We start from the raw sequence: 16,266 nt of genomic DNA, 5'->3' as shown, positions 1-16,266 counted from the left end.
GCCCAACAAGCCCACACCGACCCGCCGAAGCGCAACCCACCCATACCCCTACATTTACCCCTTACCTAACACTATGGGCAATTTAGCATGGCCAATTCACCTGACCTGCACATCTTTGGACTGTGAGAGGAAACCGGAGCACCCAGAGGAAACCCACGCAGACACGGGGAGAACATGCAAACTCCACACAGTCAGTCGCCTGAGGCGGGAATTGAACCCGGGTCTCTGGCGCTGTGAGGCAGCAGTGCTAACCACTGTGCCACCGTAATCTGCTGAGAAATAGTGAAGTTACACAAATAAAAAGTCATGAAGGGATTGCTGAGGCTTGAGTCCTCTCCTGGCCCCTGTGATACAATGCATGTGAGGTGCTACATTATCGAGTTTGGATACCTCCCACCTTTGTGCATAATTTCAGCACTTGATATGGTTGGGATCCTCAGAAACCAGAAAGAAACCATGTTGCAGCAGTGTCCTGTTCTAATGTCACCTGAATCAGAAAGGGTTACTGTTAGTTTTTATGCTCCCATGGTAGATTTGCCTTGATTCAACCAAATCTCTGGCCCATGCTTGAGTGCCCGGAGCATGTGGCAAAGCTGACATATTATGCAGTCTTAGTAGGCAGGCAACACCTTAGGAAATCTCCCACCATCTGAAGCACTGCATCAGGAGACTAAAATAAAATTGGGGACAGACAATTATATGAAATGCAACATGAAACATTCCATCATTTCCTTTCATAACAGCTGCAAAAAGAAGCTGGTTTGCGAGACTTTTATCTAATTGCAGTAAACTGACGCCAGATCACTCATCTGTTCAAGAATGATTGCTCTCTGCTAGATTGATTGTTCATTTTCATACTACATAATGTGATTAGCTTGCATTGTACACTTCTGGTTTTTTTTTGATCAGGCGATCAGAGTGGACCAATATTTCTTAAGTTGTGACCTAACACTGAAATTTAGATTGGAAGCAGTGTCCTGGTTTTTCATTAGGTTGATTTCAACATATCAATGACAGATATCTATTCTGCCTATTTGCAAACATGAGGACTAAAAATATTATGAGATTTCACATTTTTAGTATGTGTAACAAGCTATTTAAAATGAATGTCATCAATTGAAAATGACAGCAATAATGCTTGTCAGTAAGTAAAATTCTGCTGTGGCCAACTAAACCCTAAGGTATTGTCATTGGCTTTGGTTAGCTCTCCTTCCTGTTATTTGTATTTGAGTGGATGATCATTAAGTTGTAATGTTGTCTCTCAATAATCAAGTTATTTTCTCCCTCCACAGACTTATGACATTTGTTTACAATTAAATTTGTTTTGGTCAATTTATTCCATGATTAAGAGTAGTTTTACTTCAAGATGACATTTGAATCTGAATTTTCAGATTGGCCAAAGATAAAAATTGGTCTCTTTAGTAAGGCTTTTGTATACTTTTGCTTTGACCTCTTTAAAATTCCCAAATTGTTGTGTGTTGTGATTGGAGCTGGATTGGCCCTTCAAAGACTCAATTAATTTTGTCAACCCCTTTGAATGATGAACATTTGTTTGTTTTTATTCTACTATATGAGGTAATGGCTTATTCAAATAATTGCATGTCACTCTATTTGACAAACAGCCTTATTTTTCATGTGGTATGTACTACTAAATTAACACTGCTATATATTATGTGGGCATTTTTTTTGTAATTTCTGCAAAAGATTAAAGTGGTGTATAGCAGATTGTACATTGCACTTGTTACACAAGTGTACAAAGATTTAGTTGTACACATTCCTGTTCACTTCTGAGCTTTCATGCAGTACTTAGAATACTAGAATTGCCTGGTTTACATGATATGAATTCAATCTGAAATAATTCCACATAGTCTGGTATCCCATCATTGTCACTCTTTATTTACACATGGAGAGTTCTTGACACTGGTCTGGCTCCCTCAAAGCCAGCTCTCCGAGTGAATAGAACCTCTGACACTCATGTTTATATCTGTCAACCAGGGCTCCAGATTGGGCCAGGTTAATAACCCCAGTCAGGGAACTCATATTCTATGAGGTCTACCTGTCCAATCTTGTTACAGTCACCACACTATCCATGATAATTAACATGACTGCAGGCAGAGGTTGGGTTGGAGTGCCACCTCCTCTTATAATTGTATATTTACAGTTGCACTGTAATGTCTGTGCTGCAATTCTTTTAGGAATGAGTCATTGTTCCTTCAGTCTGCCAAGAACAGTTGAGCAGACCACTCAAACTAATTAATTTGATTGCAATGTACTTTCTTTCTGATTCAGCAATCTAAATATCAGTTGTAAATAATTAAACATAACAGGGTGAAAGCTTCTAGGGGTTTAAATGACATGACGTGATTAGTGGCAGAGTCAGATGAGAAGCCTTGTGAGGCTTATCTCGGTTGGGTGCATGCGGCTGCATCGTTTATGCGTTTGTCAAGAGGTGTGGAAAGTTTCATGCTAGGCATCAGCAAGTTGTCAATTAAGGGGAATTACAGTTTGTTAAACACCTCATTAACAACCCAACTTGCCTCATTAATATACAATTTACATCTTACTAAATGTGCCAAACACGGTAACCATCAAGAAATATCAAAATGCAAATCAGATCAGATACCTGGTGACTTCCCTCACTTGCTCCAAAGAACCTCCATTTGGACATTAGGCACTAATGTCTTAGGGCATGCTCATGGGACACTGATCACCCGCACCCCCTGGACTTTGACTTCCGATAGGTACCATCTGTGAGAATCCTCCCAGCATATGTCCAGTCCACTTAAATTACACTTTTGCTTTTCAACTGAACTGGCATCTATCATTGTAATATTGCAGCAAAGACACTTTATGCTTAGAGACATGGACTCAGCCCATGGACTGGACCAGATTGCAATTCTGAACTGTTTGCTTGTTCTCACAGTGTTCGCTCACTTTAAGCCTGTCTGCCTTGCCTTTGTGTGCTTTTCCCCCCTCAGCCAGAACTGCCAGTCTTATATTACTTTTGTCTTGCCTTACCCTTTTAGCACAAAGCCAGGAAGCTTGTTATGGTTTTCAGCAGGCCTCAGTCAAGTCAAGGGGCATATGCTTTCCTCAGGGAGTCTTGCCACAGTAAGTCAAGGGCTGCCTCCAATACCAGTCCAGTGGCTGAACATAGTCAGTCTGCTGTTTCAGGCAGAGTTAGGGTCCTCTACACATAAGGGCTGAGGAGCTGAATGTTGGACAGCCCACCACCCGTCTTGACAATTTCTGTCCTATTGTGGATTTCTTTCCTTCTGAAAAGAGGGAGAGCAAATAAAATGGAAGATAAACTTGGATGGAACAACTATTACATTTTGGTGCAGGTAAGGAGGTGTGAGTGAATAAATAGGCAACACAGAGGGCATACAGGTTTATTATTGGGGTTTGGGTGTATTAGATTGAGTGGGGAAGACATTGCAGGCAGTAATAAGAGTACTAGAACATAAGCCTTTGGTGTGTGGTGGGTACCAAAGCAAAGAGAGATATTGGAAGGAGGATGGTGGCACTATGCAGGTGGAATGGAGATGGGCATTGCCATCCCACAATGCTGGACACTTCTACAGATGGCTGAGACTTGCATTAACTCAGGTGTCCTCCATTGCTGGTGCTGGGAGAACTGGAAATTTTAGGTCCAGCAAGACCTCAAAGTCCCTGCTTGGTCGGATGCCAATTATCTGCCACCTGAGTTAATGTAGTCTCAGCCACCTGGAGAAGTACCTGGCACTGTAGGAAAACAATACCCTTCACTATTCTGCCAGCATTAATGCTACTGTTCCAAGGCAAATGGCAGCTCTGGACTGACTACTTCTGCAGGTGCTCAAAAGACTTTTAAAGCTGGCATGCAGTGTTTCTGTGGATATTCACTGAGTGATGAATTGTGGCACAACGGTGTGTGGATTATGTGGGGCTAGAATCAAACATGAGAGTTGTCACTTAATGGGGCATATTTGGTAAGGTATGGTGAGAAATCTATCTGGGCCTCAGAGTATTTACCCTAAAAAAAACTCAACACAGTCTGAACTCAGCAAATGAAAAGTGAAAATTTAGCCCATTGTTTTTCATCTGCTAGCTGCATTGCTGGGATGTAAAGAAGGAGGAAGAAACTGAGCTCATTTAAGAGGACTGAACAAGGATCAAGACTGGTTTGTGTGTTTTACCAGGTAACCCTCATTAATGATGGAGGCCAATTATTTGAAGTAATTGAACCGCTAACCGCTAATCAGATCTTCCCATTATGGATTATGTTAGCTCCCTGTACATCTATATTAAACAATGCTGATCTTTCCTGCCCTTATAAAATTAAAGACATTCGAGATTTGAGGGAAGCTGAGGCTGTTGCAGACTCCCTTATGTTCTCAAACCGTCTGATACCCCCTCTACACACTTTCCTGTTGCAACCACTAAATGCATACTGCCCCGGTAGAGTATGAAATTGCATTATCTATCTGAGCCCTCATGCTGCAGCCTGGAGGAGGAAATAAAGAGCTTACATCTGTATGTGCCATAACCACAAGGTGGTGTTGCTGTAGGTAGCTTTGTTTCAACCTTGAAATTGATCAAATATGGAGAAAATGAGGACTGCAGATGCTGGAGATCAGAGCTGAAAAATGTGTTGCTGGAAAAGCGCAGCAGGTCAGGCAGCATCCAAGGACCAGGAGAATCGACGTTTCGGGCATAAGCCTGAAGAAGGGCTTATGCCCGAAACGTCAATTCTCCTGCTCCTTGGATGCTGCCTGACCTGCTGCGCTTTTCCAGCAACACATTGATCAAATATTCCTGGAAGTGTCTTTTGAGGAAGTCTTCTCTCTGAAAAAAATTGAGTTTTTACTCTGTGTAAGAGACTGGTAAAGAAACTAAAAAGTATGCTGAGTTCTATTATTTTATTATTTCTGTAGCCCAGTACTTTAAATGCATTTTCTTGTTTTACTTCTCGGTAGCCACAAAACTGTGGTAGAAGGGACAATTCATTGAAAACTTGCTACCTGGCCTTTTAACTGTGATTCTCTCAAGTTGGTTAGAGGAGATCAGGTGACATTTTCAAGAGCAAAATATTACAGATGCTGGAATCCTGAATTAAAAACAGTAAATTCCTACAATACTGAATATGTCTGGCAGCATCTGTGGAGAGACAGAAAGTGTTGATATTTTAAGTTGTGATCTTTCATCTGAGTTCATGACCTGAAATGCTGACACTGCTTCTTATTCCATAGATGCTGTCATATCAGGTGATAATTTGTTTCTTTCCTCCCCTTTTCCTGTTTGAAAGTGATCAGTATCCTTGCACCACACACTCCTTTGTACATACTTTATAGCGGTCAGCAAGCAAGGAGCTGCACTATCTGGCTTCTGTGCTGTACATAGTCCATTAACCATTTTCTTATAGACCATGCCTTGTTTAAACAATTATCTATTTCTGCCCCAGCATTGATTTTGTAGCAGAGCATGACAGCCTTTATACAAATCTACCTCCATATAACATTGTGTGCTCAGTTTATGTGCCTTGTATTGATTCTCTAACACAAGTATTCGTTTCAATGTTTTCAATGGTGCCTGCTTTTATAGGTGGGTAAATACCCGGTAGGAATGGTCTTTCCCCTGACTCTAGCTTCCTTGTGATGTCTGTACAATGATGGAAGGTCAGTGGAGTGGATTTTCTGCTAGTAAGGTTGTCATTATGCGGGTATAGATTGGAGTTGTTTGTAGAATCCCCAATGTAGCACTCTCCAAAGGAATTGCTCAGGAAATTGGATTTTCTGCTGGGCAATTCCACTATGCTTGGAACTCAGCATAAATCTGTACAAAAATTGGAGACATTGAATGGTTCCAATGGACTATTAAATACATGATCTATGTCTTGAGTAACTATTAAGCTGATGCCGTATGTACTTAGTGAGTTTTGAAAAGATTTGTAGTTCAGTGGTGTCCTTCCTCATCTGTTTGTGAGGATACTAGTGAGAGAGAATCAAGTCTTTTTGTGGCTAGTTGGTGTTCATGTATCCTGGGAGCTAGTTTTCTTCCTGTTCGTCCAATGTTGTGTTTGTTACAGTCCTTGCACGGTATTTTGTAAATGACATTAGTTTTGCTTGTTGTCTTTATAAGTTTTTTCAAGTTCATTAAGTGCTGTTTTAGTGGGTTTGTGGGATACCATGATGATAAGGCGTCTGAGTAGTTTGGCAGTCATTTCTGAGATGTGTTTGATGTAGGAGGGAGTGGTTAGGGTTTCTGGACATGTTTTGTCTGCTTGTTTGGGTTTGTTGCTGAGAAATCAGTGGACTGTGTTCATTGGGTACCCATTCTTTTTTGAATACACGGTTGAATCTCACTAGTATCATCACGTACAGATAAGGAAGGACACCACTTCGACTGGGACAACACATCCATCCTGGGACAAGCTAAACAAAGACATGCACGAGAATTCCTAGAAGCATGGCATTCCAACCAGAACTCTATCAACAAACACATCAAGTTCGACCCCATCTACCACCCCGAGAAAAGGAACAGGAAGTGACTTCACCACAGGAAATAACATCACCGCAGGAAATGACATCACCAACCCAAAGAAACCCAAACATGTAAATAGAAAGCAGGAATTTTCAGCATTGCTTCACCTGAGGCCAACTGAAGATGTTACCTAGTAGGGTAACAAAACGTCTGGAAATGAACCTTCCAGCTCAGCGAGCCATATGTACCTCATAATCCCCAGACTCTTTACACACCCGTCCCAGAAACAATACCTTTAGGGATCTGACATGCCCTATTCCTGGCTCTGAGACCCTGCTGAATCCAACTCCGACACACCACTGGACCTGACCTCTCTACCGACACTGTGTTTGACACCTCCCGACCCCGGAAATCCCAACTCAGGCAACTGCAACCAGACCTGACTGCTCACCACCTCCACCTCCTCCTCCTCCTCCTCCTCCTCCACCTCCACCTCCTCCTCTTCCTCCCCTCTATCCATTCCTCCCACAGAGCCCAATGATCTATTCCCCCTGTTTTGTTACTGAATTTAACTGGATTCCAACCAACATCTCTTCCCTCCCCTCATTGGCACACCACTCCTACCATAGCTGACACCCTGCTCTCTCCTCAGCTGGTATCCTATCTGGTTGGCTCCCTGCAAACCTGGTGTCCTACTTGCTTGGTATCCTATTATCTGGCATCCACACCTCTATCCAGATGGCATCCAACCCTCCCAAAATCCTAACATCACACTTGCCTGAACCTTTAACAGAAGCTCTTATAGATGCTGTCAGGACTTTTAAAATTTCAGGATCTGGCAGCTGACTACTGTGAAAAGAGGTGTGGTTTGTCTTCTGTTGACACTTCTTTGCTCCTAAACAACTGTCAGAATGGAGCCCTGAGCAGAATCTCCTCAGAAATGCAGCGTATCTTCTTTTGTTAAAAAAAACAGTACCTAAGGTGTTCGGTCTGAGATTGCCATTCATTGGGAAATCAGGACCTGTGATTTGTGTTCTCCTTTTGCCCTCCCTACAAAGGTTAATAAGGAATAATACAAAATTTGGACGCTTAATCATTCATATTATTTCGTTTTTGGCTGCAGATTGAATGGTTAGATTTGCATGATATATAAACTCTGCAAGTAGTCACTGTTTTAGTTGAGGCAGGCAATTTTCTTAATCCCAAAGAATAGCTCCTGTTGGAAGAGGACAAAACAAGAATAGGCAACTTTAGAAAATGGCCATCTTTTCACCTTGGTGTTTGGAGACTACTATTATGAAGACATAACTAACTCCATTTTAAATGCATTTTTAAAATTTCCTTGAACATAGTTGGACTGTTCTACACACCTTTGGCGAGGAATAATCATAGAATCCCTGCAGATGGAAGCAGGTAATTCCCCCCATCAAGTCCAGGCCGACCCTCTGAAAAGCATCCCATCCAGACCCCTACCCTACCCCTGTAATTCCACATTTCCCATGGCTAATCCAGCTAGCCTGTCCATCTTTGGGCTGTGAGAGGAAACCAGAGCGCCCAAAGGAAACGCATGCACACATGGGGAGAATATGAAAACTCCACACAGACAGTTGCCTGACGGTGGAATTGAACCCAGGTCCCTGGCGCTGTGACGGGGTCAATTAAAATACATAAGGAGAATTGGTAATTTAGAAACCAAGCCATGAGAATCCCTGCTTTTCTTTTCCCCTGTTAAGGCTATGATCCCACCTTCAAAAGAAATGTTACTGTTGCTGTGTACTATCAGTTATTAATCTGTAATACTGCTGACTGCGGACATACAAGCATAGAAAGTATCTTCTCCAGGAAATAGACTAAAAGCTTTAATGTCTCTCTTGGCAGCCTGTAAACGATCTATTAAAATAAATCAATATGAACCATGTGGCGCTCCAATGAGAAAGGCTGGTGATCAATAAAACACTCTTTGCATATCCGTTTATCGGAGGGCTGTCTCTTTTCTAATTTGTGAGAGAGGATAATAGCACTGTATGGAAGGTGTTTCGATATTCCGTGCAGCCTTTGTGGCTTGTGTCCAGATTCTGTGAGCGGACAATGAGTTCTTTCCTCCACGGTAGAGCAGAGTGGTCAGACTGCATTGAAGATGAGGAACAGCTTCTTTTGTTGCTCGGTAGAATACAGACTTTACCTGACCCCTAAATCTATAGCGAGGTCGTTTTTTTCTTCTTGTGTGTTTGATCAAAGTGGTTGTAGATGGCAGGGATGCAGGGCTAATTGGGATGTTGAAGCTTGTTTGGGTGAGACACATTGTATTAGACTGAAATGAGAGAGGGTACGGGGCGTGGTACATGCTATTTGTGAACCTCTGGTCGAATGTTTGGCTAATTAGCATGCTGAAATAGTGCTTTAAGGAGTGAACCTTTGCTGAAAAAGATGTTTTTGACTCATACTTTGAATCAAGGATAGAGGAATTTGCTCAGAAAGTTTTATGTTTGCCAGCCAGTGCTATCAGTAGTTTTTCTTAAGCTTATTTGCAAAAGAGATATTTATAGTTGATAGGAACCTGAGATGGCAACAATAGGACAACAGCTTAGCAAACTGCTTCCCTTTGTTTATGGGAATGCATGTGATTTTGAATTTTTAAAAAGCTCCCTTTTGTGAACTGCAGTGAGGAATTCCTTTTACGGTGATGGGAGTCAAAATAAATTCAATTGAGATGTACTGACTTTTAGAAACAGGATACAGCAGCATTCTATCCAGTATAACTAGACTGAGGGCAAAAGCATTTCTAGAATTTTCCATTCATTCCTGACGAATGAAAAAAATTAATGAATTGAATAATGTGCGATACCACAAGGATAATAGATATTCCCATTTTACAATAAAGAAACAGCAGATGTTTCTGCATTGGAGTTTATTTCTTCAAAGAAGGACTGCAGTGCTGTCCAGTTGTAAAACAAAATCTCTGTTTAACTAAAAAAATATTTTTACATACTCAGAATTTGTACTTGATAACTAGAATATGTACAACAAAGCTGTGTTTGTATCTGTGGAGGAGTTTTGCCCATTTGCTGCAGTACAGTGCGGAATTGCTCATGTTGAAAGGATTTCGGGGGAGGGGAGGAGTTCCTTCAGGAGTTAACACTGAACTGCCTCTGCCTTGCTTTTCACAAAATAAAAATTTGCTGCTTTTGCCCTGATGTTTTTTGTGAACCTTCGCTGTGATGTGGTGATCTCTGAAGTTTGCAACCTATGTTCATCGCTGGAGCAGAGAAGATCCTGAGTGAAGGAAGTGTTTATTTTTGATCTGGGTTGAAGTTTCTTTTAATAGGGGCTATATGTAAAGATTGTTTTGGAATTTCTTGGTGTTAATAGGGAATGTATTAGGAAAGATTGTTTGAGGGAAATTGGAGTAAATACTAAGTACTGTTGTAAAAGAAAACTGTCTGTCATGTCAGTGTCCTTTATTCTACTTTACTCAGAGGCTGCTGTCACATGGGCAAACTAAATTTTAAACATTTTGCCAGTTAAAATTGTGATTAATTATGTGTTCAATCTGATTGTTCTTCCCTCTCTCATTTATTCCTTTTCTCGTATTTATTTTTGAACAGGGAGACTAATTAGTTTTGTGTACTCATTGGAATTGATAGTTGCCAGAATTATAACTTTGTTTGTATTAAAACCTTTCTTTCATCTGTGATGGTTTCTAAGACTTAGAGATCCAAATCCCTAGATCAACAACCCGAACACTTTGTTTTATGTGTTGTAATTAAAAGAGTAAATACTGGCAACGCTCAGCAGATCGCGCAGCATCTGTGGATAGAGAAAGGCGAGGTTAACCTTTCAGGTCAGTTACCTTTTGTCAGAACCAATCGTCTTTGATGAAATCTCTGAAATCAAGTAGAGGTTCCTTGATTTTTGGTAGTAGTGATGGCAGGTGTCTAAATTAGATGTGCAGAAATGACTTTGGTGTGAACATTTTGGTCAGTTTTTCTCTTATCTTTTAGTTTTTGTTTGATTGCCACAGTTCAGATTTTCTGAAATGTTGTTAGTTTTGAAAAACTAACACTTCCAGGTGTTAAACATTTGGGAAGAGGATGGGATTGCATTCTATTCCGATTAAGCGGTAGTGCTCACTTGGTAGATACGTAGATGCACTGCTGCTGGTCAGTGAGCCAGCGATGGTATCTGATGAGCACAAAGTGGTTGAGGTACACTCCATTGTTGAATAATCTGTTTCACTTTTTAAATTTGCCAGTGTGAAACAACTGCATGGGTTAGCTAACACAGAGCAGCTATTTTACATGAACTTACACTCGCATAAGTGTCATCATCTTTAGATGAGGAGCTGGATAAAGGAAAGAAAATGCAGCAAATTTATAAATGTTCTGTTTGCTTAGCATACTGTGTTTTTAGAATTAAAATCTAAACAAGAATTATCTGAGTGAGTTTGTCGTTTCAGTTAGGTGTTTTCAAATTGGTAATTTTCAATGGAAAGTAACCTGCTGAGGATTAACATTGAGGAAGCGAACATGGTTGAATGGTTTCTTATTTCTGTTTAATGTTCTTTAAAAATAAACAATTACTGCATGTTTGATTTCTAAAACCTGTTTGAGTTGGGCAGTGTTTGTGGTGGGTGGGGACAGCCTTTTAGTTGGTAAAGTTATGTGTACAAGAAAGTAAATAACATGGCTCATCACAGCAAAGCCCTGGATTCACGTGTCACTCACCTCGCACTCTTATGAACTGTATTTGTTTACATCGCAGTGCTTGTAACATGCACTTATTTGCATCACCAGCAACTGTTTTCACCTGTGGGCCAACCTCAACTTGGTGCCAACTTGGTGCCAATGCAGTCGCGCTCGATAACATCTCCCTTGTCAACGCTGGTGCTTTCATTTTGCCACCAGTGCGCAGTGCAGTCCTCCGGCGAGTATGGCTGTCTCGGAGACCAGCCAAGTCCCAGCTCTCCTAGCAGTACTACTGGTAAGTCCACTGAGTTTCATCAGATTTGTAAAGGGCCTGTGTTTTCAGTATACGTAACTAATCGCTTGACAGAGAGCCATATTGGACAGTAACATCAGCTTGCACTTGAGATACTCATATGTTCTTAGGTTTGACCTTATTGGAACATGCTGGAAAGCACTGTTTTTTTTTGCAAGTCATTTGTTTATGTGACAGGGTAAACCTGATCAAGACTGAGCTGTAACTAGGGTTAATATCTATTTTCAGACCCAAATCAAGACAGAGTGGGATGACACAGGGCAAAAAGTGTGGATAGAATCATGTCTTGAGTTCTGAGGTTTGGTTTGGTTCTTCTGCAGAAACTTTGTTCAAGCTTTCATAACATTAATTGTTGACAACAAAACTTCATAAATCAGTTGTAGAGAAAAATAAACTTGACCTTTCTTTTTGCAAGAAATATCTGGATGTCTTTTATCACTTTCTCGACAATCAGTTCAGAAACTGGGATGCCCCAGCTCAAAACCAAATGGTTAGCAACTCTTGATATTTGCAGTGTCTAGTAAAATGCTCATACTTGAGTCAGCAGTATAATTTGTATGTACATGCCTTCACTGTCGATGCAATTTAAGATAACTGATCCGTCTGTCTCATGGTCCTCAGTTCACTTGCTTTGTTTCAATGCTTCAAATTCAACATTTCCAGACTAGTTTTACTGTTTACAGTTGGTTGAAGCATTTAATTTAGGATAATCCGGAACTCAGGATAGTTCCTTATGAGATCTAGTGTACTTTAGTGAATATGTACAATTTGAAAACTATAAAGATGTAAAGTATACAACTATGTATCATATGCATAGAATCACTGCAACAGTTACATCCAAATCATTGTCTTTGAGAATACAAGTACCCAGTGGACCCTGGTGAACCAAGCTGTGAAAACCAGGCAGCTTGCTTTTATGTTTGGTATTTTTTAAATCGCTGACTTTATTCTGTCTGAATTTCTTGAGCTTTTGAATTTTATGCCTCATATCAGACCAAAGAAGAAAGAAAGACAAGATATATTGCTATGGATCTTGAATCACAAATCAAACAGGTTGCCAAGCTTATTCAGCATCTGCAACTTAAGGTGAATGTAGAATAGTGGAATTGCTGATTTCAACTTCACGTATGAAGGTATAGATGTTGGGTTTGCTTGAAAATATGTAATATATATTCTCTAATCAAAGAATATTAGATTCTTTGTTCAAAGATGTTATTACACACTTCTGGCACATGTGTGACTTCAAACTAGAACACCTGGCTCAAAAATAGAGACACTACCACTGCACCAGAAGAGACCTTATTGAGAATATATTGTTTACTTGCTGCATATACAGGGGAACTTCGATTATCCAAACGACACAGACAGGAAGTATTTTGTTCGAATAGTCAAATGCTTGGATAATTAAATGCCGGATAACACAGTTGAGCCAAGCGATCTTGTTCAGATAATCCGAAATTCGAATAATCGAATGCCGGATAATCAAGGTTCCTCTGTAGACCAAAACCTGTTGGTGACCAATAGTTAATTCAAGCTGGAAAGCATAATCCTGCAAATATGTTTTGTTTTGCTCCAGCTTTGTACCATTGAACAAGAAAAAATGGTGCTATAGTTTAGTAATTATTTTTGACACCTTAGCAATTATATTCTGATTCATCTCATTAAGCGGATTCAGTCTACAGACTTTGGATGGCCAACTTAATTGCCAGGCTTAAATTTGCTGAGATTTTGAAGCTAAAGAATGAGCCAAGATTGGTATGGGTCTGGACTCCTCGTTGGAGTCAAAATTAGGCAGGAACTGGAAGCCATGGATCCTAGCAGTAAGGATTTATTTGTCTATTTTTGCAAGTGGATTACTGTATTTGTGTTACATTTTTAGAAGTGTGTTGATTTGCCTTCTATTATATATGTTGGAATTCTAATTGTTGGTGTTACCTGTAAAATATTTCCTGCGAAGGAATTTTATATTTCTTCTCTCATCGAACTTGTAACTCTAAATGCATTTTTAGATAATAGTTTGCATCATCAGTTGCAATATTATGTAAAAACATTAATTTCATTTACCCAGTTCATTGGGGCTCATCAAGCATCCTTCCGAAAGTTAGTTTATGAGTTATAGAAATTTAAAGCACAGAAGGAGGCTTCCAACAGAGGCCATTTATCTTTCTTTGAGAAATACAAAACAAATCTTGCTACCCCTCACTCTCTCCAGAGCTCATTGTGGTCATAACAGAGAGATTGTGTGTTCTTTTGTTTTTCTATTTAGTCATAAAATGGCGTAATTCCTTTAATATCCTAATTGAATGTAACCAAAGGAAAGATTTGTTAAAGAGCCAATAACTGTCAAATAAATTATTGTCCTCTCAGTCTGTCAGAATTCTGGTGTTAATATATTTAATGTTGGCTGGAAATACTTTTCAGTCAGCACTTGTTCCTGAGTCATTTGTCTAACCTGTCGACCGTAGCTCTACAGAGAATAGTGAGCAATAAATCGTTTATAATCATCTGTAAATAATCGGGTCCTGTAGGGGGAAAAGCCATTGATTGAATAAACTGGAATCATACATCACATTTGTTTTGGGTTGGCAGCACTGAGTCACTGAAGAGAAGAGGCAGTAACATAGCCAAGGTAAAGCAGTTGTTATGCACCAAATTAGATTTGTGACTCTTGTATTGCTCATTCCCTCAGCAAAACATACCAAGCAAACCCTCTTACTGATGGTCACTTTGGCTTCTACCAGGTTCATTTATGTCCAGAACTCATTACAGCCTTGTTGCAAAAGACATGAAAAGGGCAAGAGAGAACTCTGTGCTGTTTGAAGTCATGCCAAGCATAAAGGAAGGTTGTAGTTGTTGGAAGTCAGTAATCTCAGTTGTAGGCCATTGGCACAGACAGGAAAAGAAATTGAATGTGGCAAATTGTTTATGGAAGCTTTACAACTCTATATCGTTGTATAGTTTATTTTTTCTCCTTGCACTCCTCATTTAATGTGAATTACAGAACGTATCCCTGAAGTAGCATAACAGTGCAAGGAAATAGGGCCTTCTCCAGCTGCACGAAGCAGGATAGCAACAAAATATGACTGCCTTTAGAAAGACATGTAGCCCTCTGGTAGTGATGCCAGTTTACTAGAATAGTGCGATCCACATTGAGCACATCCAACTGCTTCTGGGTTCCACCATTAGCCTGAAACTGCTAATTGTGGTTTATTTATTGTGCCAGGTGATAGAATTAATATTTTGGAGATTACCTTGATGGTAAATTAAAAGTATAAACATTCTGCCAGTAGTTGTTGGGAGTAATAATGCTTTTCCGAAGACGATTTATTTCTTGAGTGTTAATACCCCATATATCACCTGAAAAATAGGCGTTAAACAATCTAATTTCCCACCCTAGTTTTTTTTCTTTTATTTACACAAATAACTAATAATAACATATTGAGTGTAAAAGCTCACTGCTTTTACTAGCAGTGAGCATTTGACATTTGATATGCACAATTAAATTATCTACGTGTGTACAATGGGCTTCCAGCACTTGTTGAGCAAACCAAGAGAGGTCACTTATAAAGTCCATGTCCTGATGTTGTTTTCATCTGAGGTGATTTCACTTGTCACTTTATTTCAATTCAGGGATTCCAGAGGAATTTCCTTGCTCATAGAGTGCGAGTAATGCAAACATACTATCATAAGAAGCATTAAGACACATACATTTAAAGAAAAACTGGATAAATACATGAGGGAGATTTTTGCACTCTGCCCTTGATATAACTTGATGTGTTGCTATCATACAAACATTACTAATTTGAATAAAGAATTACTATTTGGGACTTTGCATTGCCAATAAAAGTAAAAGAAAATAAGAGCTTCATATCCATTGAAGTACTTTTGAAGTACAGTGTATGTTATCATGTAACCAGTTGTGGCAGTCATGTTGTGTGCAAGAAGTTCCACAAGGAGCCTTGTGAGTGGAGATGCATGCATTGTTGCCATCAACTTTGCTTAGTTTGTGAAATTCCTGGTTTGCTATTTTGTACATTCCTCATTCTATCTCTGTAATTTTCTCTTAATCTTCCCAAACCTAATGGGCAGTGGTGATTCCTGCAAGAAGTACAGACAATTGCATTTTCTCACTTGCAAACCTAAGCAGATTTGTCTATATCTTTTGTCCAATGAGTGAAGGAAAATTTCATCAACAGTTCAAGTCCTGACATGCCGAGGCCACATTTTCCCACAGTATGCATATCCCTCTCCAATGCACTGTGTATATATATACTCTCTTGGTTCTCATTCCTCCCTTTTTTTTGTTCTTCACTCTATCTTCCTCCACCCTTCTTTTCTCATTCCTAGAACTGGTCGCCAAATAATTTTCAAATGTAATTTTAGCTAATTTTTACTCAGAGTCAGAGAGGCATACAGCACAGAAACAGACCCTTCGGTCCAACCACTCCATGCCGAACGTAATCCTAAACTAAACTAGTCCCATCTGCCTGCTCCTGGCCCATATCCCTCTAAACCTTTCCTATTCATGTATCCATCCAAATGTCTTTAAACGTTGTAATTGTACCCGCATCCACCACTTCCTCAGGAAGTTCATTCCTCACACGAACCACATTCTGTGTAAACAATTTGCCTCCTATGTCTTTTTAAAATCTCTTTCCTCTCACCTTAAACATTTGACCCCTAGACTTGAAATTCCCAATCTTGGGGAAAAGACAATTACCATCAACTCTATCTGTCCTTCTCATTATTTTATAAACTTCTATCAGGTTACCTCTCGACCTCCTACACTCCAGTAAAAAAAAGTCC

The 16,266-nt window shown here is 39.9% G+C and overlaps 1 protein-coding gene across 11 annotated transcripts in view; it reads left to right on the top strand.

Moving 5' to 3' along the window:
• rasal2 (RAS protein activator like 2) overlaps positions 1-16,266 on the top strand; it is a 393,387-nt gene that overhangs the window by 238,028 nt on the left and 139,093 nt on the right. The window contains exons 1-2 of one of the 11 annotated variants that reach the window (XM_043699990.2): positions 8,585-8,626; positions 11,256-11,442. The exons of the other annotated variants lie outside the window; for them this stretch is intronic. Of the exons in view, the coding sequence (XP_043555925.2) occupies positions 8,600-8,626; positions 11,256-11,442 (214 nt within the window). The 5' untranslated portion in view covers positions 8,585-8,599. Of the gene's footprint in view, positions 1-8,584; positions 8,627-11,255; positions 11,443-16,266 lie in introns of those variants that run through there. 11 annotated transcript variants of the gene reach the window in all.

This window comes from Chiloscyllium plagiosum, unplaced genomic scaffold, assembly GCF_037043375.1.
Source record: "Chiloscyllium plagiosum isolate Xiang-an unplaced genomic scaffold, Cpla_swu_hap1 HiC_scaffold_9, whole genome shotgun sequence".
NCBI classification, from domain to species: Eukaryota; Metazoa; Chordata; class Chondrichthyes; order Orectolobiformes; family Hemiscylliidae; genus Chiloscyllium; species Chiloscyllium plagiosum.
The sequence above is the reverse complement of the archived record's forward strand: the minus strand, read 5'-3'. Positions and strand labels throughout refer to the sequence as shown.